The sequence below is a fragment of the Trichosurus vulpecula genome, chromosome 1 (genome assembly GCF_011100635.1).
Source record: "Trichosurus vulpecula isolate mTriVul1 chromosome 1, mTriVul1.pri, whole genome shotgun sequence".
Taxonomy (NCBI): Eukaryota; Metazoa; Chordata; class Mammalia; order Diprotodontia; family Phalangeridae; genus Trichosurus; species Trichosurus vulpecula.
The window spans coordinates 167869614-167896090 of NC_050573.1; the positions used below are offsets into that span (position 1 = coordinate 167869614).

Below are 26477 nucleotides of genomic sequence, written 5' to 3' on the forward strand. Positions count from 1 at the left end.
TACAGTTAAGCTTTATACTTGGAACTATGGTATTATTCTCAGAAGAAGTAACCTAGAAATATATGATGCCTAGATTAGCTATAGCCTGGATTATTTATTAAGCCATCTATTGGGAGAAACCATGTAACAAAACCACTTGACTTTCTCCATTCTCTGATGATGCTTCTGATACACGTAGCAGGTCCCTAGGTCTCTCATTCACAGAAAACTCCCCATTAAAAATAATTCAGTGTTTGGGTTTCTAAACAAGAATGGGAAATGCAGAACTAAGAACTAAAGGGACACCCCATATAAGAAGACCCTTTGAGGAGATAAAGGGGACATTTACCTTATTTCACTCCTGTTTGTTATTTTCAGAATGTGACAGGCTTCATAATCAGAGACATTTTCATGACAGAAGAAAACAGAAACACAGGACAGTAAAGTGACACAAGTGAGCACAATCAGTTAGAACCACTCTCCTCATCTCTACCCAATTTTACATCAAAGATACAGTACTGGAGGTAATAAAAAAGCATTCTTTCCAGTTACTCCAAGTTGGTAATTACTGACCCGAATTTGAATTTACCTCTCTCCACCCACAAAAATGAAAAAATATACAAATAGATCTCTACAAGTTTTTTTAAAAAATTTCTTCCTCATTTTACATTTTTTTTTTCTGGAGGCAATCAGGATTAAGTGACTTGCTCAGGGTCACAAAGCTAGTAAGCGTCTGAGAGCAGATTTGAACTCAGGTCCTCCTGACTCTAGGGCCAGAGCTCTATCTACTGAGCCACCTATCTGCCCCCTCATTATAAATTAATACTTGTCACAAGGACAAGATTTTCCCATTGTAGGATATGGGTATATTAAAATCCATGTTGGAGCATCCTTTGGTGGGGAGAAAAGATGTTTTGAGCATCTGTGGTTTGGTAACTGATCTACAAAATGACTGAGGAAGAGTTTATTTGGCTTCACTGTGGGAAGTCATGCTATCCTACTTTGGCTGCTCTGTAATGTTTTGCTTCTACAGGGTGTCCCAAAAATTTGAAGCTCAAATAGCTTAAAAATTGCACTAAGACTTTCGGGACACCCCATATTTTCCCCTCTACTCTCTATTAGTTAATAAATGTTTATTGGAGAAGTTGTGGAGAGGAAGACTTGCTCTTGATGAAAGGAAAAACTCTTAATTATAGAGATCCAAAGTGGAAAAGATAGGTGGCCTTCAAAGATAGTATGTTATCTCTCACTGGAGGTCTCTGAGCAAAGACTGAACGGCTGACTATTTCTTGGGAATGCTGTAGAAAAGATTCCTGTTCAGGTAGGAGTTAACCTAGATGATCACTGAAGTCAAACACTGAGAGGCTGCAAGTCTTCTTCCTATAATTTCAAAGGGGAACAATTATATTTGGGGGAGGGGAGGTAGTTCATAATTCATTTTTAATATCATCACCACCAATGAAATGCCAAGGAAGTAAATATGCCCTAAAATCTTTTCTTCCTAGTGTTATATTCATTCCTAATTAAGAAAGAAATTCCAGTTGTGAGAGTAGTATGCTTCAGAAACATGTGAACTGGGAACTCACTTGATTAAAAAAAGATGTGGGTTGGAGGGATTAAGAAAGAGGGCAGGAACAGGGGCGGGTAACCTGTAGCCTCAAAGCTACCTGTGGCCTTCTAGGTCCTTGGGTGTGGCCTTTTGACAGAGTCCAAGTTTTACAGAACAAATCCTTTCCTTTCATTACTGGGATTTGTTCTGTGAAGTTTGGATTCAGCGAAAGGGCTGCACTTGAGGACCTAGAGGGCCACATGTGGCCTTGAGGCTGCAGGTTGCCCACCCCTGGTTAAGATGAATACAGTGTCTGCCTGAGGTCAAGATCTTAAACTCCAAAGAGATAAAATTTTTTTATCGATAATCTTTTGTTTTTACAACATATGCATTTCCAAATATAATAACCCTCTTCCCCCTCTGTCTCTTACCCAATGAACCTTGCCTTATAACAAAGATTTTAAAACACTGAGTTCAACAAAACCAACGGACACATGTGACAGTGTATGTGCCATATTCCACAACCACAGGCCTCTCCCTTTCTTCAATGAAGAGAGGAGTGTACTTTTCTCAGCTCTTCTTCAGAACCAAGTTTGGCCATTATAACATTTACATAGCATTCAGTTTTCTCTTATTGTTGTTTTCATTTATATGGTAGTCATCAAGCATATTATTTGCTTCTCTGAATTGTTATATTAATATGTCTTGTGGCAAAGTATAAAACTCCATCATCTTTTCTTCAGCCATTCCGTAATCAATAGGTATCTACTTTGCCCCAGCTCTTTGTTACCCCTAAAAATGCTAGTATTTTTATTTTAAAACAAGGTGTCTCAACAGTCTTCAAACTTTAATAGCTTAAAGCAGCACTGAAACTTTTAGGACACCTTGTGTGTGTGTGCATGTATATGTATATGTAAATGCAGATCTGTATATAGACATAGATATACACATCACCGCCTAAATCGGTGTATATATGTACACACCTATATACACACACATACACATATACATACAGTATATAGATATATGTATACTATATATGTATGTGTATGTGTATAAATAAGACCGTATTGTTTTTTCCTTCCTTGGGGTACATCTGCTTAGCAGTGGGACCTTTTGTTCAAAGAGGAGGTATATTTTACTCACTTTTTAGCATGAGAAGGAAGATGTTAACAATTTTTAAGAAACATGATCCAACTGCTTCCCAATGATCGCTCTACGACTATGATGGCAGATATAATAGAAAATGCTAAAAGGAACACTATTCATTGGTCTCTTCCTCTAAATCATCTGGAGGGATAAAAGCACCTCCCCTCTAGACTGGTGTCACCATCCACAGCTATGAATCTGGAACAACAGAGGGTGCCACCAAGTCAGTGATCTTAGATCCACAAAGTGTTCGAGTTGGAAGGGTCCTTGGATATCCAGTTCAGATTCCTCATTTTATAAAAACACTACCAATATTTATATAATGCTTAGAGGTTTGCAAATCTTTACATGGTCTGGGTACTACAAATATTGTCTTTGTATTGTAGATAAGGAAAATGAGACTTAAGGAACAGTTTCAAGTCCCCTTGGTTATAAAGAAACTAAGATTCTGAGAGGTTGACTTGCCCAAGATCACACAACTAGTTAGTGACAGAGCTCCTGAACCACGTGTTTTCCATTACCCCACAATGCCTCTTGGTGCAATTAACAATTTTATTTTAACTGAAGCATATGCATGCCACCAACTTCCCTAGTGAGCAGCAATCTAGGGAAGACCTAGTCATGAAGGATTTATGCAGCTTTAGGAACTTCATCCACTGTGTGGAAATGTGTCACGAGACTATTTTTTTTAAACCAACCTGATACTTCTAGAGCTTTGAGATTTCGTGCTTAGCTGAATTTCAGCTGATACGCAGTTACTTCACTCAGATTTTGATACATAACTCAATAAAAACTTTGAAGCATCTCAGGACCTGGATATTAAAAGCCCCAAAATGTACCCATTTTCTTATCCCATCTCTAATGGGTTGTGTGGTCTAAAAGTGTGGTCTTCAGAGCGGGAGGAAGATGGGTAGCAATAGCCAATCATGAGGCTTGTTTTCAACAAAACCACATCTGCCCACTTCCCCCAACAGTCTTCTTCCCTATCTCCTTCTCAACTGTAGAAGCTTCTAACCTAGCCTTATTCTGAGCCGAGTTAATTATTATTATATTTGCCAGAACCCTTTATGCATTATAATGTACATATATCTATGTTATAAAGTGTTGTGCACGTTATATATAATTATTTCTACATAACTACATTATACACACACACACACACACACACACACACACACACATATATATATATATATATATATATATACACATACAAAATTTCTATATATCTACATTATAAAGGGTGGTATATGTTATGATGGGCTATTTATTACCCATTAAAAGCAAAGGACACTGAATACAACTTTTTCAGATCAAACATGGTCAGGACACATGGTCTTCAGACCCTTGACTGATTAGCAGTATCACATCAGTGGGCCAAAATCTCCCATTTTTGTAGGTCTTTATCTTGTAATGAAGTAATTTAGAAAATATTTAGTACATAACTCTGATCTGACATTCCTGGTGAACAAGTCACTTGGCCTTCTTGGCGGTGTATTTCTTCATCCATAGACTAGACATATGAATACTTTCTCCTCATAGCAGTGTCTTAAAGACTGAGTGAATTTGGGCAAGGTGCTGGGCTTTAGTTTCTTTAGCCTGAAAATGATGGGATCATATGATCTCCAAGATTCTTACTGGCTCTAACAAAGCTATTAACATTATAGCCAGGTCTAAGAAGGAGAAAGGGAAGCTAGGTGACACAATGGTGAACATGTTGAGCCTGGAATCAGGAACACTTCTCTTCCTGAATTCAAATCTGGCCTCAGACACTTACTAGCTGTGTGACCTTGGGCAAGTCATTTCACTCTGTTTGCCTCAGTTTCCTCATCTGTAAAATGAGCTGGAAGAATGACAAACCACTATAATATCTTTGCCAAGAAAACTCCATCGGGGGTCACAAAGAGTAGGACAGGCCTGAAAGGCAACTAAACAGAAAGGAGAGAAGTTTCTCAGGAAATGAAAGGAAAGGGCCAGAGGTGATACGGGGGATGAATGTCCTCTGCGGAAACATTTTGTTTTGCTTATAAATTTTTCCTGCAGGGAAACAAACATTTGCTTTTCAAAAGTATGCGAGGGCTATGCGGAATGTTTGCAGAAACATTCATCTTGTTTTTCCAGCGAAGACCAACAGGTGATTTTATTTTGCTTTGGTGTCCGAGGCATGATCACTTAACTCTGTGCAAGACCAAAACTGTTCAACAGTTGCTTTTTAGAACAGAAGCAACTTATTTTTTAAAGGTCTTTGATGAATTATACAGATCTTCCTCCCTATTGAAACAAAACAACTAACTTTAGGGCTTTCTGTGAGGAAGAAAAGGAATGTTTCTACGTATCTGATAGTGATTAAGATATCTGCAAATATGGTAAGCCAGGTAAAATCCAGGCTCATGATGATAAAGTTTTTTTTTTTCATGTAAATGTCACAAAAATAGCATCTGCTGAACCAGCTAGAAAAAAAAAATCATTCACAAAATAACTGAAGCCACCTTTACTTGAAAGGGAAATTTCATGTTTTGTTCATTCTACAGTTCAAGTTAAATTTTCCCTGGCCTGGGCTTCTGTAGCATGACTCTCTTCTGATTTTTTCTCTTATCTGTATGAACTTTCCTTCTCCTTTTCTTGTTTCACCATCCTGCTCTTCCCTAAGTATGCATGTCTCCAAAAAGTTTTGTCCTGGGCTCTTTCCATTCTCTCTTATTGTCTTCCTTGGGGATGTTATGCTCTCCTGTGGGTTCAATGGTCGCCTCTATACCTCTTGAGTGTAAATATTACCCCTCAGACTTTCCTCTGGACTCTAGTTCCATATTGCTAACTATCCACTGGACACCTCCACCTAGTGTACTACTGGTGACTCAAACTTAACATGTCCAACACTAACTTCATTGCTTGCCCTCTACATCTACCTTACACTTCTTCCAACTTCTGTATTTCTCTGTCAACCATGTTTTGACTCTTTCTTTTTCTTAATATTTAACAGATTGCTAAGTCCTATTGATTTTTACCTCTATAATATCTCCTACACTCACCCCCTTTTCCTCTATATACACAGTAGGCCTTTATAATTTCTTTAATGGACCATTAGTATAGTTTCCTAAATAGACTCTCTCTTTCCGTGCTCTTTCTTCTCCAATCCATTTTTTTTCCACATAGCTGCCAAAATTATCTTTCTAATATTTTACAATTCTAAAAGTGTACATTAAGGCTGGAATTGTCTTAATTGCTAGAAACAGATTTTTCTAATACATCTATGATTTCAGGATGCCAGTAAGTGTCTTAACACGTTTAGTCATAGCCTTCTCTTTATATCTGTATGTTCAATGTATCTTCAAGATAATTTGTAGGTTTTACTTTTATCTACTGGTTAAATGTGGACTTCAGATTCAAGCTCAAAGCCTTCATTTTCTGTCTTTCCTTGGTTTATAATGGGAATTCTGTGCTCACCAAAAACAAATGACATTTTTATATTTGTCAGAAAAAGATTCTATTAGATGTAGAAGTTGTTTCAAATGTATTTCAGTTGAGCCATATAATTTAATGAGTCATCCACATACATAAGGTGATTAATATGATTTTTGGCTCCATTCCCTTTTTAATTTGGAAGCCATATATAGACATCATCCTGTTCCCACATGGCTTTAACTTCTTCTGCTAGGCCTCTTTATTTTGAAAACTTTTCTTTCTGTGTAGTTTAGGAAATATAAATATTTATTATGGTAACATATATTAAAATATTACTCCTAAACTTTTTCTTTTCTTTCCTTTCTTCTTTTTTTGGAGCCAGAGTTAAGTGACTTGCCCAGGGTCACACAGCTAGTAAGTGTCTGAGACCAAATGTGAACTCTGGTCCTCCTGACTCCAGGACTTGTGCTCTACCCACTGAACCACCTAGTTGCCCCTACTCCAAAAGTTTTTGTAGAATAATATTATGTCTGGATGATTGTGGAAAACAGTTCTATATTATTATTATCATTATTATTCTTTGAAGGTTGATTCTGTTTCCCTTGTCTTTATATCCCCAGAACCTAATATGGTACCAAGCAAAAAGTAAGCACCTAATGAGTGCTTACTGATGATGGTGATAATCTTCCAAGGTGAAAGCATTGTCTCTTCAGAACATATTTTAATCTCTCTTCTAAAATTAGTGGGTTTTACTAGAAAAAAAATCCAACAAGGTTGCACAGCACTGTTATTTGTGGAATCTTAAAGGATTTTTTTTAAAGGAACATAAAATAAAATGAGGTGATGGGAATGCCACAGAAGGAATCATCTGCCACAACATTAAAATCTATGGAGGTGCTTCAAGGAGTATTTGGTAGCATCAGGGTTAAAAAGAAAGGGGAACACTGCCCCTTCTATGGCAAATCTAAATTCATATTCAGCCTATCAGTACAGTCAAGGCTCTGCTTTCTAATTTTGTGGGGTAATCACCAGCTCAGTCACCTGTGAAATTATGGATCATTCCATGATTGTGGGTAAATGTGTCCAATCACTTGGGCTGGCTAAGCTCAAGGAAGATTATTAGAATGAGGACATGAGATACTTTGAAATCATTTTCATTAAGCATTTCTGCTTCATCTTTGTTCTCCAGAAAATGTATATTCATGAGACTGAGGTATCAGCCGTGACCATCATCTTGTACATCTTCCTTAACGTGTCATATTATTTCCAACTAGAGGAAATGGACTGCAAGGAAGAAAAGAAAAAACATTTCCAGCCAAAATTACAGACCCCTCTTCTATTGATTTTTGCCGTTTTCTGTCATTTCTCAAGAGGCAATGCTTTTTCCTTCCTTTGTCTTTTCTCCCAGAGAGACAAATGAATGCAACAGCTTCTATAGCTTCTATAATTCACAACATAATTTCTTCCCAATCACCCTAGGAGGTGCGTTCTGCAGGTATTAGCACCTCAATTTTAGAGATAAAGTGAAATGACTAGTCAAAGGTCACATGGTTAGAAAGTGGCAGGGCTGGGATTTTATTTTAGTCCAGATCTCCTGACACAAAATCCAGTGCTTTTCCCTCTAATACTGCCTCTGTGACTGCTTCACCTAAGATATTATGGAATCTTCAGAGTGGGAGTGAGCAAAGAGAGGGAAGAGATTCACAAACACTTTTAACTTTATCACACTATGCAACACCTATCCAAACTACAACGTTTTTACTTCTCCAGCATCTTTAGAAGACTCTGTTTTCTTAGCAAATAAGGAAATGTGTTCTTTTCCTTATCACCAAGATCAAATGACTCTGTGGTTCCCTTCCCCTAGTGGAGTTAAAGGCAAGACCTTCTGGTCTTCTTTAGTGCAAAGGTGAAAAGACAGAATCAAGCCACAAACGTTAGCCCATTGAACTTAATTACTTCAGTGGCTCCCAGGTGGCCCCAAAAGGCACTAACATGAACCACGTCCACTGAACTATATAAAAATCATCAGCTTTACTTTCTCTAGTGCACTTGCCAAGTGCACTTTACTTGTACGTGAAAGATTCCAAGAGCAGATGCCAACAATCTCAGTTTCATGTCCTAATTCACCAAGATGTCAGCCTCTGGCAATTTGGAAAGAAAAAAAAAGTTGAAAAAGATTTAATCTGAATGTGTCTTTTATAAATTCATGTTTGGATCTCGATCTCTCTCTCTCTCTCTCTCTCCCCATGTCTACATACACAAACACACACATAGATCTGTGTGCATATATGTACAGATATAACTGTATGTGTATGTGTCTGTATGATCACTCTCCATCTTATCAATGTTCTTCTGAAAATATTTTGAATAGAACTGAACACAATACTCCAGAGATGGTCTAACCAGAGCAGAGTATACATATGCGTGTGTGTGTGTGTGTGTGTGTGTGTACACACACATATATATATACATATACACACATACACATGCATATATGGAAATGTGTTCTTTTCCTTATCAAGATCAAATAGCTTTGGAGACACACACACACAGACACAGACACACACACACACACACACACGTGTGTATGTGTATCCCTTGCAAATAAATCAAAGAAATCCATAAGATGTTTGACCTAGAAAGAAGCCTTAGAGATAGATCATCTAGTCTGGGGGTACTTAACCAGTTTTTTGTGTTGTGGACCCTAAGGCAGTCTAGTGAAACCTACAGACCCCTTCTCAGAATACCTTTTTGAAATGCATAAAATAAAATTCTATGCATTTTATAAAATTTCATAAAAAACCAATTATCCTGAAATATAGCTATCAAAAATATTTTTAAAAACCAAGTACAAGGACACCAGGTTAAGATGCTCTGATCTAGTCCTAGTCCCTGGCCACCCAGATGAGAACTCTCAAGGCTCAGAAAGGTATGAGGAATCATGGATTTTCAGAACTGAAAGAGGTCTCAGCAGCCATCTAGTCCAAGCTGTACCTGAAAAGAGAATCTCCTCTAAGGCATGTCCAAAAGTTGCCACTCTTCCTTCACTTGAAGAGCTCCAGTGAGGTGAAACCCACCACATCCTAAGGAAGCCCATTCTGTTTTTAGATGGCTAATTGTTAGCAAGTTTTTCCTGTACATCAAGCCTCACTTTTCTTCCTTGCAATCTGTATCCACTGCCCCTTGTATTACACTCTGGGGCTGAGCAAGACAAGTCGAATTCCCCTTTCAGGCAACAGCCTTTATTACGTTTCCAAATTTATCCAAGATCACACAGAATGGCACAGTGAAGACTCCTGACTCATCTCATGTTGGGTTTTCCCCGCCACCTTGGCGCTGTCTTCAAACCTCCCCTCTTCGCAAACCCTACAGGAGGTTTTTATTTATAAAAAACAGACATTCTTTTCTGCTGTAACATCAAGGGCAGTTCCCGGCTCACTTACAGGATCTATTCCAGAAGTGTCTTAAGTCTTTTGCGCCTTTGATTTTCCCCATAGAAATAATGTTTATAAATAGTGGTAAGGATCCCATCCAGCCCTCAAATGTCCACTTAACCCTTATTGTGCCTGGAGCCTAGCAACATCTTCAGAAGCAGCGTTTCTGCTGGAGAAAATTTAGACGAGAGTAAATGATAGGGCTGTCTGTAAACCCCCCATGCTGTGACCCCAATATTCTCGTCTTCGAGATAAAGATCTATAGTTCTTTCAGCTCATCCTCAAATGGCATGGACCCAAGGCACTTTGCTATTCCTGGTCACTCTCCATCTATCTTATCAATGTTCTTCCTAAAATATTTTGAATAGAACTGAACACAATGCTCCAGAGATGGTCTAACCAGAGCAGAGTAAAACTTTGTTCCCAGATCATAGCCTTCTTTCCCTCTTTTTTTTTTTTTTGGATTGTACCTGTGGTTTCATTGGTATGTGGAACTCCCAGAGAGGAAACTCCCTCTATCAATGCAGATAAGCATTTGTGGTACTTGAGAGGTTAAGTGATTTGCTCAGGGTCACACAGCCAACAGGTGTCAGAGGCAGGACTTTAATTCAGGTCTTCCTAACTTTAAGGCTGGTTCCCTATCCAATATGCGATATAAGTCTCTAAATGCATCCTAAGATTACATTAGCTTTTGGGGCTACCACAGTGCACTACTGACTTATGTTAACATGGTGTTTTGTTTTGTTTTTTTTAAACAACCTCAGATCTTTTTTTTTTAATTTACTCTTTTACCCAGAAAGAATCTGTTGACTTTGTATTTGACTCATGGCATAGTCAACACAAACAATTGAAATTTTATGGTGCTATAGTTTTAAAATTTTATGTCTTCCCTGTTTCAAATTGTAAAATTGATTTCACTTTTTTTTTTTCTTGGTGAGGAGAGGAGAAGGAACCTCCCAACAAACCCAGCATCAGATTGTGGGTTATTTACCATTTCCTCTGTGGTAAGGAAGACTACAATTATTGAATTAGAATCATTTTAGTACTGAAAATTGTAGACCAATTTTAAATTTTTAGTTTTGGAGAAAAAATATTTTTAAAAGCAGGATGGGGTCAGGGAAGCACAACAAAAAAAGTGTTTTTTAATAAGGGGTCAAAAAAAGACATAAAAGCTATTCTAAAATATAAACAAAACCATAGAGGCTGTGGGGCAGGCCCTTTATAGAATTTGTAATTTACTTAGAGAAAATTTCTCACACTAGGCAGCATTATCTTGCTTTTAAACTGTAAAGATATATATTTACAGCATTTACATCTTTTACAATTGCTTGGAGAAAAAAGACACAAAACCAACAATGTGGGACTTGACATGTACAGTTTTAGCACTATTCCATGATACTGGGATGACAATTACAGAAGGTTTTTCTTTTTTATATTTAAAATGTTACTTTTCTATATGATGTGCAAGCAAATTTACCATAACTCTTTTCTTAAACTTTTTAGTGCCATTTCTAGTATATTCCTGTAAATGTCAGCTACTGAAAATGAGTCAATGTAAAGTAGTTTTAGCTTGTGTATTGTAATGCTGGCCTCAACACAACTGAATAAAAAAAAAGACAGCAAGTACTCTTTGATGTTACTGGTAATCATGGACCCTTCTCCTGAGGCATTTGTTTTGCTTTCATAATAAACAGCAACAAAAAAAAATGGCCTTTTGAACCCAAGTATATGATTAACATTTATCCCTATTAAGTTCCATCTTTAGATTTAGTCTTTTTGTCCTGTTGATACCTTTTTGCATATAGATTCTGTTATATGAGTTATATTTGCTATCCCTCCAAGCTCTGTGGCCATCTACAAATATGATTAGCATTCCATCTATGTTTTTATCTAAATCATTGATAAAAAATATTCACTTGCATAGCACATATCCCTGTGGTCTCCTGGTGGTATAAATCTCTCTATCCAGACCATCTCCTTCTTACCACCTTTCTTAATTTCTATGGCCCCCAAGCATTTGCATGCCTACTACTCTTTCTACTGACAAAAACTGTTGCTTCTGAACACCATTTCCTTCCTTTCTGGTCCACTATGAAAGAAAACATCATGTCAGCTTCTTTCATCCTTTGAAGCAAGCATACAACCCTTTGGGAACTTACTATGGGATTTTACTGTGAGAAATCCAAGGAACAATGGAAAATAGAGCTCTAAAAAGCTCCCTTCTATGTCCTCTCCATCTTTTTTTTTTTCCTCTCATTCTGTACCTTATAGGGAAATATAATGGTGGGACCAAAGCAATATGCAATCTACATTTCAAAGGAATACTCAGACTCATGAATCTCCAGGGGGTTTCTCTATGGGAGATGGGACAGGAAAGGATGAAGACAGGGGCATGCACGGTGAATTGATGGTAATCAGGAACTGGAGCCAGACAGAGCTAAGGATGTTTCCTATGAGATCAGTGCTACAGTTAGTAGGGAAATAGTCAAGGCAGGTGGGTGGCTGTTGGGATTTGCCCTTGCCTTTATTCTTCCTCTTTCCTTGGATAAGAAAAGAAGGAATCCCTTTGGTTAGGGATTCTAGGCAGCAATGTGGTCCATGGATGTGAGAAGCAAGGGCAGGAGAGGGGAGAATGCAAGTTTCATCAAGAGCAAGACTTGTGTCTTATTTCAACTTTCTTTCCCTCTTCAGTGCATAGTGTGGTGAGCTCTTTTCTTCCTCTATTTCCACTTACTAGTGGAAGGCCTACCATGAAAGGCCTGCCCTGTGTCATCCCAGGGGCTAGATAAAAGGGAACAATGGGGTCCCAGATAAGAATTGGGTCCATGTTTGTGAGAAGGGAAGGAAAGGGAAGATAATTTGATGAAAACACATTAACCCTAGGCCTACCTGCATTTGCCTTAGTCACAGCTGTAAGAGTAAAATAAAAATAAACCTAACTCTGTCCTGAGAAAGTACAGGACTTTCCAATAGGTACATTAAGTGAGATAAGAACTCAGTTGAAAAATATGAGTTAGATTGATTGTTAAAAAAAAAAAAATGAATGCCTAAAGTTTTTTTTAAATTTTACTTTCCTAGATCCTTTGGTGAGATTTCAATCCTTTGAAATAGGCATTGAATAAAATTTTCCTTAAGCAAAAAGAAAAACAATTCCTAAATGATAAATAAGTACCCAGGCAATATTCCTCTTGTCCAAAAAGCAAATGAAACACATCCTACTTTCCAGAAACCGTAAGTACACTGCTGTGCTCTAGTAAGAAGGGCCTCCCTTATGTCCTACTAACACAATAACTACTGCCAACCTCTCTTTCTAAAAGGCTATTTATTTTGCTACAAGTCCTACCCTATATTCTGCCTTGACACACTGTCCCATAACTTCATCTCCTTTCTTCTCCCATCTACCTACCATGTCTAGTGGTCAAATCACATGCCCATAAACACCAAGGGATGAGCCAAACTCTTTTGTTTTATTAGAACTATCTAGCATCAAATACAGTAGTCCTCGAAATCATGATCCACTGGCTGGAGGGTGGGGGTAGTTGGAAATCTTTTATTATACTGAAATTTTCATGTAATAGTCCTTGTAGTAGTATTGATATGGAGCTCTAATCTTCACTAGCCAACTATCCCTCAGGTGATGAGCAAAGGAAAAATGCCATCCTTCTTCCTGTCTTGCCAATATCTGGACAAAATAGAATTCACCATGTTTTTCTAGGTTTTACTTGGGGTCTGTGAAGAGGAAGATGGAATATCCCAGGAAGAGCACTGAGTGACTTCTTGAACAAATAAGTTTGGGTGCCCTGCCTGAGAGGGAATGTCAGAGGGCTGTCATGTATTTACAGAAATAGGACTGCCATATGGTCTCTGACATACTTACAAATAGAAAGATAGATAGGGGATAATTATTGAAGCATAAATCAAATACCACCTGTTCTTTGATACCTGACAGTAATTATTAACATTTATATAGCCCTGTAAGCTTTACAAAGCACTATTTACATATGTTATCTCATTTTAACCCCAGGACAGCTGTGGGAGGTGGGTGTTATTCTGATCCCCATGCTCCAGATGAAAATAATTAGGCACACATAAGTGAAGTGACTGGCCCAAGATGAAATAGTAATTGTCTGAGGCCAAACTTGGGTCTTCCTGACTTGAAGTCCAGCATTATACCACCCAGCTGCCTCTACAATAGCAGATATAAAAATTCTATTAAAAACTTCATCTCTTCAGGTATCAAAACTTTAAAAAAGAATGAACCATTTTTGATGGACTCATAAACCACTGACTGGAAAACTTCCTAAAATGTATTGCACCCTTTCCCTGCCTTCTTAAACAGAGTCTAGTGAATACAGCTTAGTGCTTTTTGATGTCTCAAGGTCATCATCATGAGAGTTTGTTATTACTCTGGACTGGGATACAGAGATGAGCTCTGGGCTCACGGAAGTATACAATGCTATTTTCCCCTCCAAATGTACCTATGTCATACAATTCTCCTTTCTCTGACTTGATTCTGATGTGATAACTTATTTTTCCCACAATTTTTGGAGTGAAAGCCTGATGATGGCTATATTCTCCTTCTGCCTCTCTTAGCGATAGTTTAAACAAACTCTCATTTGCTATTTGCCTCTCAGAGAATCCCTCCCCCCCCCCCCCAAGCAAAACTATCAAGCAAGCAAGCAAGACTAAGCTGCAGACTAATGAGTTTTTTTGGGAATTCTGATCTATACTTGCAACAAAAGTTATTATAATCAACAGACATTTAGAGAAGTGAGGCAAACTTTTCAAGGAAAAAAAAAACCACATGGAAGAAAAGCCCAAGAAGCAATCAAACTTGTCATTCTATCTTCCAATGCTTTGTGGCACCACAGCTTATAACTCATCTCCAAACAATTCCAGAAACTCACATGGACACGTGAGGAAGTGGAAATATGGAATACTAACAGCCTCAATGAGAAGAGCTGTCAAAAATAAACCAAAAGTGAAGTTCCAACCACATGACCATACAGTACTGTGCATGATTTCTAACAACCCAAGTCCAGAAGTATATGGTTATCCAATGATTTTAATACTGTGCACAAAGACAATGGAGGAAATTCAGTCTGCAACCCCAAATCCAGTGTGTTTTGGTTGCGTGGGCCATCCCAAATCTGCCAGATAAAGGTACAGCATCACCATTTGTTTTATTTCCTGATGCCCCTCTTACAGAAGAAAAAAATAGCTATTAGCAATTAGCTCCTGAAGACTTACTAAATCATGGGTGGGGAACCTAAGGCCCTGAGGCCACATGTGGCCTTCTAGGTCCTTGGGTTCAGCCTTTTGACCAAGTCCAAGTTTTACAAAGAACAAGCCCTTTTAATAAGGGCATTTGTTCTGTGAGGTGACCTCAAGGCCTCAGGTTCTCCACTAATCCATAGTTACAGGCAGGATAGTCCATCTGTGTCTCCCAAAGAGGCTCCTTTCTAAGACGAGAGCACACGTGCTCATTGCCCAACACAAAACTCTTTTGCTAAAACTACTTCCTCAGCACACTTCATTTAATTTTCAGTACAGATTCAGAAGGTTGGTACTTACTCAGTGCATACAAGGTAAGGATTATTCCAGCCAGGCAAAATCCTTCAAAAAACCTGAGTGTGCTGAACATTGTCACATTCACTGAAAGCGCCACAGTCAGTCCAAAGATCAGAATGAATATGATGGAAAAGAGCAGCACCGGTCTCCGGCCAACCCTGAAAAAAAATCCATAGGTACCATTAGAGTTCATGCGATAGTAGAAGCCAAAATTAAAAACTGCACAAACGTGCCATGGAATTACATGCTAATAATAGTAATAATAATAATAATAATAAAAATATATGCCATTTTAAGGTTTTTGTTGTTGTTCAGTTGTGTCCTTTTTTTGTGACCCCATTTGGGGTTTTCCTGGCAAAGATCTGAGAGTGGTTTCCCAATTCCTTCTCCAGCTTATCTTGCAAATGAGGAAACGGAGGCAAATATGATTAAGTGGCTTATCCAGGGTCACACTGTTAGTAAGTATCTGAGGCTAGATTTGAACTCAGGCCTTCCTGACTCCAGGCCAGTAGCTCTATCCACTGTGCCACTTAGATGCCCATTTTAAGGTTTACAGAGCATAATATAGACACTTGTGTCCTTTGATCCTCATAATGAACTCTGTAAAGTGGGCAGAGCAAGTATTGTTCATCTTTCCTTTTACTCGATGAGGGTGGGGATCCCAAGGCTCAGAAGTGTGACTTACTCAGATTCAGTGAACAAGCAGATGTCAGAAACAGACTCTAAACCTAGAGCCCCATTATACCAGACCACCTCTCAAGAAAATCTAACGTCACTGAACAAATGTTTTGTCATGCACAACATTATCTAGGCACTGGGGATCCAAAGACAAAAGTAAAAATTTCCCTGCCCTGATGGAGCTCACTCTACCTGAGGGGAGACCACAAATCCATGTGAGATTGTGTAAAATATACACAAAAGCTATGCAAGGTAATTGTCGGGGATGGGAGAGGAGGAGGAAAACTAGAAGCTGGGGGGAGTCAGGGGCATAAAAAGGGGCATTTGAGCTGAGTATTGAAGGAAACTAGTTTCTGAGAGGTGGCTGGATCTCATCCAACACAGTCATTTTACAGATAAGGCTGACAGGTCTGGAGAGGTTATATAACTTGCCAAGTCACACAACTAGCTAGTGGATGAACTGAAGCTAGAATTCAGGTCCTCAGTCATCTAGTGCTTTGGCCATTATTAAGAGAAATGTTTAATTTCTTCTTCTACTTTATATGGTATAGCAGAGGTATAATTTAAGATAAGAACAACCAACAAAGTAACTCTCCAAACATAAACCCTGACACACCCCTGTGCCAGATGACATGAGAAAGAAATGAACCTTGGACTGAGCTCTAAAGTCCATAAGTGTACAAATTAGGGCACACCCACTGAATATAGCTTATCTACTTCCTAGCCTTAGCTTGGCTTAACACAGTGCCTATTTGCATATCTGGGATCTCCTTCATAGACATTTTTTTTTCCAAATAAAAAGAAATAGAACTGGAAGACCCTGAGAGAAACCCTGGCTCTGCCACTCACTGTATGAATCTATGGAAAGACGGCTAAGAAAGGTCTCAGTTTCCTCAGTAGTAAAATGAGAATAACACTACATGCATTGGTCAGTCAGTAAACATTTATTAAGCATCTACTGTGTGCCAGGAACTGTGCTAAGAGTTAGGGATGAGAGGCTCTTCCCTGCTCACAATCTAATGTACTACCTACTCAGGGGATCATCATGAAAATCAAATGAAATCATTGTGCTTGGGGAATATTATGATAGTTAATGATACTTTCTTAGAGTTATTACTTCAGTGGAAGGATAATCCTTCCACTGACACAGATTTAAAATACCTAATGCTGTAATATTCTTGTCAGTATTTTCCAAACCCTAGAGGGTAGGGGAAAGACCCCAATGTGAATGGAAGTTACTTTTTGTTCTTTTAGTATCTGAGCTCAATCAACCACCATCTGTTTGTCACATCAGCCACAAGCCTAGCTTATCTCTTTTCACTGGTCACAGACATGTGGATATCCTGAATCACAGAATCTCAAGAGTAAGATGGGACATTAGTGACCATCCAGTTTAACCCATACTTGAACAAGAGTATCCTTTAGAACAGGCCTAAAAAGTAGTCATCCAACTTTCCGATTGAAGATCTCAAGTGAAGGGAGATCACTGTCTCCTAAGGCATCTCCATCCTAATTGTAGATAGCTCTCATTATTAGGAAGTTTTTCCTGACAGTGCCTCTTTGCAGCTTCTACTAGCTCCTGGTTCTGCCCTTTGTGAGCAAATGGAATAAATCTGGTCTCTCTTTTACATAATAGTCTCAATTCCACACTTGAACAAAGCTATAATGTCTATTTCTCAAGCTTAAACATTCCCAGTTACTTCAATTGATACTCAGGAGACATGATCTTGAAGCCAACTTGTTATCCCGATCATCCTCTGGGCTATTAAAATCCTTCCTAAAACGTAGCACCCAGAATTGAATAAAATATTCTGGATGTGATCTGAGGAGGCTATCACTTTCTTATTCTTGGGTGCTATGCTTCTCAATGTGGCATAACTGACATTGGCTTTCTTGGTTGACATATCTCATCCTTGACTGGTAGGGAGCTGGCAATCATTGGAACCAGCCCTCCAACCTTTTTCAGACAAAAACAGTCATCTAACAGTACTCACCCTTCCCATCTTATACTTGTGAAATAGATTTTTTTTGAACCTAATTATAAGGTTTTACACTTATTCCTATTGAATTCTATCTGATTAGATATAGCCTAGTGTTCTAGCCTGTCAAAATCTTTTTGAATCCGAACTCCGTCTTCCCAAGCCTTAGCTATCCCTCCTGGCTTTGTTTCATCTGCAAATTTGATAAGCATACCACCAATTTGCATTTTTAAGCCTTTTATCTCTATAGAATGAAAAAGTCTGATCTCCATTAAAATAAATCTCTGGCAGATGGAAAGGGAGTTTTAGAGGACACAGGGTCTTTTCCTTGCCTTTGAAATAACCTAAGGCTGTCACTGAAGGTAAGTTAGTCTCCCAATTGCATCCTCCAAACCTTCAAATTCTCCCCAGAGAGAGCTGGGGGAGGGGAGAATGGAGCGTTGTTGTAAACCCTGCCTAAGGTTTCTAGAAGCCTTTTCCTGGGAGCAATTGGGTGAGGGCTATTGGGCATTTTCACTGGCTGTTCTTCATGCACAGAATGCTTTCCTTTTTCATCTCCACCTCCAGGCTTCCCTGGCTTCCTTCAAGTCCCCACCAAAATCTCACTTTCTTATAGAGAGGCTTTTCTAATCCTTAATTCTAGTAACTTCGTTCCGTTGATTATAGTATTTCTTATTTATCCTATACTGTCTATAGCTTGTACATAATTGTTTGTATGTTTTCTTCCCCATTACTCTGTGAACTAATTGAGGACAGGGACTATCTTTTGCCTTTCTTTATATTCCCTAATGCTCTTAGCATAGTGCCCAGCACAGAGTAGGATCTTAATAAATGTTTATTGACTTGCTGACAGCAAGAACATATCTTGGCTCCACATGCTTCCTTCAACTCTATTCCTGGTGTCCTTGACTAAGCATAATTCTGTAGGACTGATCATTTCCTCCATCTTTAATGCCAACCCTTCTTCTCCATACTGTCCTAGACTCCCAGATGTCATAGCTGTAGACTTGACCCTCATTATGCTCACTATATGGCTTTTTCATCATCCTTTGGGTTAATTATAATTTTAATACTTATGATTTGCAGCCACATAACATCATCAGAAGAATTCTGGTTAAAGAGATAGCCTTTTGCAGCAACAGGCCAGTTTTGGATCATTTCTAAAATCCAATCAACCCTAATCTTCTCACCAATCAATAAAAAAAAAATAAGCTATTACCATGTGCTAGACAATGTGCTTGACTCTTGGTACCAAGACAAAAATGGAACAATCCCTGTTTCAAGGAGTTTACATTCTATACCATATATATGGTGTATTTAACCCCTGGCTGAATGTAAACTCCTTGAGAGAAGGACTGTTTTAGACAAACAGGAAAACTAATACTAACTTTTATTACATGCCTACAGTGCAAAGCTCTTATGTGCTCGGTGCTGGGCATTTACTTTTATACTTACACACACACACACACACACACACACACACACACACACACACACACAGTTTTCTGAATGGAATAACAACCAAAGAAAAAATTTCCTTCCATCTCAAACATCATATCATCTGGGTAGCTGAAAGACTTTACTCTCTGTCTACTGAGGTTATCTGTATTGAATAATTAGCCAAAAAGGCAAGAGTCTGTCCCAGAAGAGACATAATGTCTAAGAATAACAATAGAATTCAAACAGAATTTCATTCAGAACATTGGAATATACTGACTTGTAATACCATGCAAGTTGGCCACTTTCAGTCAGTTGATTAGAATGCCATATTAATGAGGCCAAGGTTGTCCATTCAGTCTGTGTACCAGTCAATTAACTTGTCTGCTATCTGCACCCTACCCTTGGCTGGCTGACTGACTTACAAGTGTCACAAGACAGACAGAGAGAGAGACTATAAACAGTTTAATACTTATGCATCCTATAAATGGTGAAATGATCCTTGAGTATGTGATCCTGAAGTAGGGAGTTAGCAAACACTTTGTCCATAAAAGGCAACAAATCAAGTACCCTAGGTGTATTTCTGTGCTTCCTATGGTCTTGTTTGTCTTGCACTTCACACTTGATTTTCTATTTTCCCACACCCATCATGATACAGTTTGAGCGGGTGTGAGAACTGAGTCATTTGAATCCCTACTCTATTCCAATCAGTATTAATCAGTTTGATATTTTACATAAATCATACAGGGATAATTAGATAACATAGGTTCTTATAGTAGGCTTTTATAATGGGCTTCAAACTTCAATGTAATGCTTACTACTCGTTTACCAGTTATGAAACTTGCACAACTGCAAGAATGCTGACAAAGATAGCTCCATTCTGTTTTACTCAAATTCCATGTTCAAACCCAGTATGGGTGGGATGAGTCAATTCTTTGGAAAGTCCCCCAACTTATTTTTGTTACTCCAAAACATTATCTCTTGTCCAACGTGAGCAGGTGGCCATCTTATGACCACTTTCAGTAGAGATGCCCTGTATTTCACCCAACCTGTGAACTCCCCTCTCCACTCCCCAGTGATTTGTCATTTTTGGCCCTCAAGAGCAAGGTCTATCAACCAATGAGATCCTGTATTTTACCATGCCTCTTTTGCATATCTGGGTATCAAACCCTATGAAAACAAGGTCCTGGGGACCAGGTATATCTCAGACTGTGAGGAAAATCACAGGCCCACTTTATTAGAGAGGACCATGGTCCCTTTAATAAAGCACCATTGACTCAAAGCACTGCCTCAGTGGTTTTCTTACAGATTGGGCAATTATATTCCCCACACTGTTCTGATCATTAAGAAGTATTTATTGTTTTAAAAACACATTGTCATAGGGCTTCTAGGGCTGTATACCAAAGAGATCATAAAAATGGGAAAAGGTCCCACATGTACAAAAATATTTATAGCAGCTCTTTTTGTGGTGGCCAAGAACTGGAAATCGAGGGGATGCCCATCAACTGGGGAATAGCTGAGCAAGTTGTGGTATATGAATGTAATGGAATACTATTGTGCTATAAGAAATAATGAGCAGGCAGACTTTGGGAAAATCTGGAAAGACTTATGTGAACTAATGCTGAGTGAAGTGAGCAGAACCAGGAGAACATTGTACACGGTAACAGCCACAGTGTGCGATGACTGACTTTGATAGACTTAGCCTTTCTCAGCAATGCAAGGACCTAAAACTTTTCCAAAGGACTCATGATGGAAAATGCCATCCACATCCAGAGAAGGAACTATGGAGTCAGAATGCAGACTGAAGCTGACTCTTTTCTCTTTTATTTTGTTTCCTTTCTCATGGTTTCTCCCATTTGTTATAATTCTTCTATGCAACATGACTAATAGGAAAATGTGTTTACTAGGAATGTATGTGTAGAGCACATATAAGATTGCATCCCACCTTGGGGAGGGAGGGGGAGAAAATTTAAAACTTATGGAAATATTGAAAACTGAAAATTAAATATTAAAAAAAAATAAAATACATCGTCAAGTGCATTGAATTCTTCCATGAAAAACTATCATCTAATAAATAAATAAATGTCATTATTATTTTATACATTGCTATATAGCAGTATATGGTGAGATACAGTGAGTAGAGCACTGGTCTTAGGTTTAGGAAGACTTAGGTTGAAGAAGATTTACTATCCGTGTGACACTGGCAAAATCACTAACCTCTTTGAGCCTATTTCCTCCTCTCTAAAGTGGAGATAATAATAATGGCCATCTCACAAGGTTGTTGAAAGGCTCCAATGAAATAATGTACATAAAATGTGAACTATTATTATTGGAGAAGTTCGGTCCAAAAATGAACGCAGAAAAAGCCTCCAAAAGCCAAGTTTGTAATAGGGGCCTCTTTCTCATAGACGCACAATCTTCAGTCTACTTTCCAAATAGCCACAAAAACCAAACAAGGGTTTTTGGCACATTTTAGCAGCAGTGACATCTGTGGTTTTTCTTTTTTCTTTATACGCTGTTCTTTTGAGTTAAGCGGTGCCCAGACTGGGAATAAATCATGGAGGGTTGGGCTCTAAAGCACAGTATCCCAACTCAGCTAGGGAAAGGTGACACCGGTTTCTCACAAAGTCAGAATCCAAACAAGCTCTACTCATCTACCCCCTCACATTTTGCCACCTGAAGCAGTGAGACATAGATTTTCTCAAAGTAGAATAAGACACAGAGATTTAAGTTACACTATCAGACTTTTAATCTGTCTTGCATAGGAAGCCAGGCTTATTTGTCCTTTTATTTTCCTTGGACCATACAGCACTGTATCCACCAAAACATCTCATTCAATTGAACCCAGCAAATATTTATTGAGCATAAATAATGTCTGAATCATAGTGTGAGACCCTAATGGAAGGGTTCTACATCTGGGTGGATCAGCAAACTTTTAAAAAATATATTTTGATAACTATATTTCAATATAGTTTTCTTTGTATTCCTATGTGTTCATTTATTTATTTTTGCATTTAAAAACATCATTCTGAGAAGGTGCCATGCCAGACTGCCAAAGTGGCCCACAACACCTAAGAGTTAATAAGAACCTTTGCCCTAAAGGCACACAAACAAAAACAATTTTATGTTTTACATGTGTGCAAAAGTCCAAAACACAAATGTCAGGGATAAGACATGAATCAGACATCATGGTACAGATAAAGAACACGAAGACTCGGGTTCCAAACTTAATAGTTGTGTGAACCTGGACAGGTTGCTAATAGTCCCACTGAAGCTATTAAACATCGCATATAAAATGAGAATCCTAATGTTAACATTACCTACCTGGCAGGGTCATTGGGAGGAAAGTGCTATGCAACTAATAGTGAGCTGCTCTCAGAACAACTCCATAATAAAATTCCACATCTTTAATTGATACTTTTCTTTCCCAATGCAAACATTTCTTTTTTTGGCTTGGGAACAAGCACAAAGTGAAAATAAAGTCTCTTCCAAGTATTTCTAGAAAGCAGGGTGCCTTATGTCGTTTTCAGCATGACTTCCCATTCTCCTAACCTCTTTCTTTATGGGTTACTAACAAGTATATGAAAAATTCAGAGAATAGGACTAGTGATAGCGATAGCGATAGAACAGAGGTTCTTAACCTGGGGTCTGTGAGCTTTAAAAAAAAATTCTAATAACTGTATTTTAACAATTGGTTTCTGTGGTAATCCTATATATTTTATTTTTTGCATATTTTTGCATAATTCTAAGAAGGAGTCCATAAGCTGCACTAGACAGCCAAAGGGGTCTGTGATACAAAAAAAGATTAAAAACTCCTGCTTTAGACAACTGAAGTCATCCTTTGTGTTTCTTCTAACACAGGTGATTCAGTAAAGCAGCCAAGCATAGGCCAGGCATATCCAAGTACAGAGAAGACACTAAAGCTTCCTTGTTAATAGGCATTGGAAATGTGTTAAAAAGCATCATATTTATAAACAGATGACTAAAGGACTTAAAAACAAACAAGAATTATTGTTAACAGAGGAAGGAATTTTCAAACATACAGAGTTTTGATCAGAAACTTCTATACTTCAAAAGATATGTAAAAAATCCTGTTGGTATCAGTGACCATCCTTGGCCTGCCCCAGGGCACTATTCATCAAACTCTACTGGGCTGACCTGACTTCTCACTGAGTTGGTCTTGTGTTTTTAACAAGTAGCACTTGGGGAGTGTTACCCCATTATTTTCTACATGACCAAGAATTCTATATTAATCCAAAGTTTGTTTAAAAAAGAAACCTTAAAATAAAATAAAACCATGTGTTTTCACTTGGCTAACCTGGCCATTTTGAAAAGCCATCATAAAAAAGTTACTTCCTGCCTCAAAAAACTTGAATAGCTCTCCAGTGCCTATAGGATAAAATCCAAATTTGTCAGCCCTAGTAATCAAGACTTGTCTAAGCCGTAATGGATCTATCCTTCCCCTCACCTAACCAACAAACTTGCTTCCCTACTTGTTGTTCAGTCGTTTCAATCGCATCCAACTGTTTGTAACCCTGTTTGTTGCTTTCTTGGCAAAGACACTGAAGTGGTTTGCCATTTCCTTTTCCAACTCATTTTACAGATAAGGAAACTGAGGCAAACTGGGTTAAGCGACTTGGTCACACAGCTATTAAGTATCTGATGCCAGATTTGAACTCATGAAGATGGGACTCCAGGCTGAATGCTCTCTGTTCAATATGATGCCACCTAGCTGTCCCTACTCCTCTACAGGAAGCCTCTACTCTAGCCAGGCAATTCTCTTCACTGATTCTAGAATAGCTTGGCATTCTACTGCATAAGACTGCTGGTCTTAGAGTCAGGCAGATTAGGATTTGGAATATGTGACTATGGCTAAGTCATTCAATCTCCCTGAGTCCCTGTGCAGTCCATTTCACTCATCTGTAAAATGAGGATAAGATGATTGTGAGGATCAAATCATTTTGCAAATCTTAAAGGGCCATATTAATGTCAGTTATTAGTATTAATTCATTTCCCATATCCAAACCTTTGCTTGGCAATACCTGTGTCCGAATTGTCCTTCCCCTCTTCCTATACAAATGTCATCCATCTTTCAAAGGAGACCCCAAGTGTGACACTAGCTTTCTTGGATTTCCCAACCCCACAATGACCACTTTATAACAATTGCTGTGTGTATGATTCTTCTGGGCAATTATCAATCTACTGTCTCTCATCGTACCTAGCTAGTTGTGTGACCTTGTGTAGTGATGTGTAGTGAGAAGTTTTGTCTGCCCACCTAGGCAGAAGATGGAGGGCAGAAACATTTTTTAGGCTTCATTTGTATCCTTCTTAGCATAGTGCTAGGTAAGGAGTCAAAAAACTCAAAAAAAAGGCCTATTGAATATTGTTATCAATATATTGACAATGGAAGCTAGGGTGTGCAGGGGTGTGGGGGAGGAAGGAGTTATATTGAAGTTGTACTTAAGAAAATCAAAATACATGAACTTCATGTTTCACTTCAAAATGGTCTGCATTCCATACTTTACAAACTTTTGTTTGATGGTTCTCAAAGTGTGGTTTGGGGACCCCTAGGGGTCCACAAAACCTATAGACTTGGGGATGCATTAGGTCAAAATTATTTTCGTAAAAATCATACAACATTTTAATTTCTATTAATTGATATTTAATTCTAAATAGCAATAGATATAGCCTACACCAGGGGTGGACAACTTGTGGCCTCAAGACCACATATGGCCCTCTAGATCCTTAAGTTTGGCCTTCTGACTGAATCCAAACTTCACAGAACAAATCCCCTTAATAAAAGGATTTGTTCTTTAAAACTTGGACTCAGTCAAAAGGCTGTACCCAAGGACCTAGAAGGCCACATGTGGCCTCCAGGACATAGGTTTACCACCACTGGCTACATTAGCCAAAATTTTTTGCGGGGGGGGGGGGGGGTATCTTAATAATTTTTAATAGTATAAATGGGTCCTGAGACCAAAAAGTTTGACAACTGCTGCTTTGTTCAGTACTTTTGTTCTGAATCACCCAGATAACTGATTCAATCTTTTTGCTTTGAGAGTCAAAGCACTGTACGGAAGAGATTTAACAACAATGAAAGAGCATTGACAAGTTTTCTCCAGATAGGCTTGATACTTACAAGTCAGCAATACATCCGGTTATTAGATAACCAAAGATTAGACCAACCAGTAAGGAAAATTTAGCAATATGGACCTTCCAGGCAGAGGCACACACAAGATCCCACTAGAAAAAAGGAAAAAAATGGTAGTGTGAAATAAATACCCATGAATAATACTTGTATTTAAGCAAAAGAGCATGACATGACCAGGCCTTACTATCACTAAGTTTCAGCCTTTTCTGACAAATCCTTTTAGGATCCTCTTAAATGATAGAAAACAAGCAGGAGATAGAGGTTAACATATACAGAAGGAAAACAACCTTTTAGTCATTATATAGGGACAGATTATTAAAATGTTTAAATGAAATTAGCATTCGATTTGCATCCCCTCTTTTACAAGTGCTATGAAGACACAGAAACCAAGGGACAGGCTTAGATTAAAATATTTTAAACCAATTTCATTTAATAAGTTGGAAAAAGCTCTATGTATCCACCCACAGGTGAGGCAAGTTTTGGTAAACCTTACCTAAAGAGACAGCATATGTAGCAATAACCTATCAGAAAAAAGACTATGAGAAAATAACATGTTAATCACCATCATATGCTTTTTCTATCTTCAAAAGAAATTCAAATTTTATAATTTGTCTTATGAACGAAAGGACTATAAGCTAATGAAATTGGTATTTCTATTTAAAATTTTTATTCACAGTTTGTCGTTAAAGAACTTAATTTCCAAATGTATTACTCCCTCCCTTTCCCTTATCCCGTGAGCCATCCTTGCACCCAAAATGGGGAAAAAAGCAATCCAGCAAATTAACTAGGACATCAGCCAAGAATAAAATCTTTAATATTTTAATCACATTCTTAGCACAGAATATAAAAGATTCTTGAGACTTGAGATCACTTCTTTTTTTCTCTTTGTACAATTCTCCCTTTCACATCGAGGGGGTTAGGGGATGGTGGGCCCACGATGTGGAAAATCCATGTAAAACTTTTTGGCCCTTTCTTCATAGCAGAGAAGAAGTCTGAATTAATAAGGTATTAAAAGATAAAATACATTACTATTATATAAAACTATACATATGTTTTACGAATTTCTGAGTTTCTAAACTTTTTTTGTATTGTCTGCTGGCCTTCTGCGTGTCGTCTGTGGCTTCTGCAAAACTCCCCCAAAATTCGCA

The 26477-nt window shown here is 38.2% G+C and overlaps 1 protein-coding gene across 1 annotated transcript in view; it reads right to left on the reverse strand.

The window, feature by feature from the left end:
* The window catches only part of SLC22A23 (solute carrier family 22 member 23), a 211766-nt gene extending 186349 nt beyond the window's left edge, over window positions 1-25417 (reverse strand). The window contains exons 1-2 of the mRNA XM_036768093.1: window positions 25318-25417; window positions 15088-15242 (exon numbers count right to left, since the gene is read on the reverse strand). Coding sequence (XP_036623988.1) covers window positions 15088-15157 — 70 coding nt within the window. The 5' untranslated portion in view covers window positions 15158-15242; window positions 25318-25417. The remainder of the gene's footprint in view (window positions 1-15087; window positions 15243-25317) is intronic.
* Between the last annotated feature and the right edge of the window lie 1060 nt (window positions 25418-26477).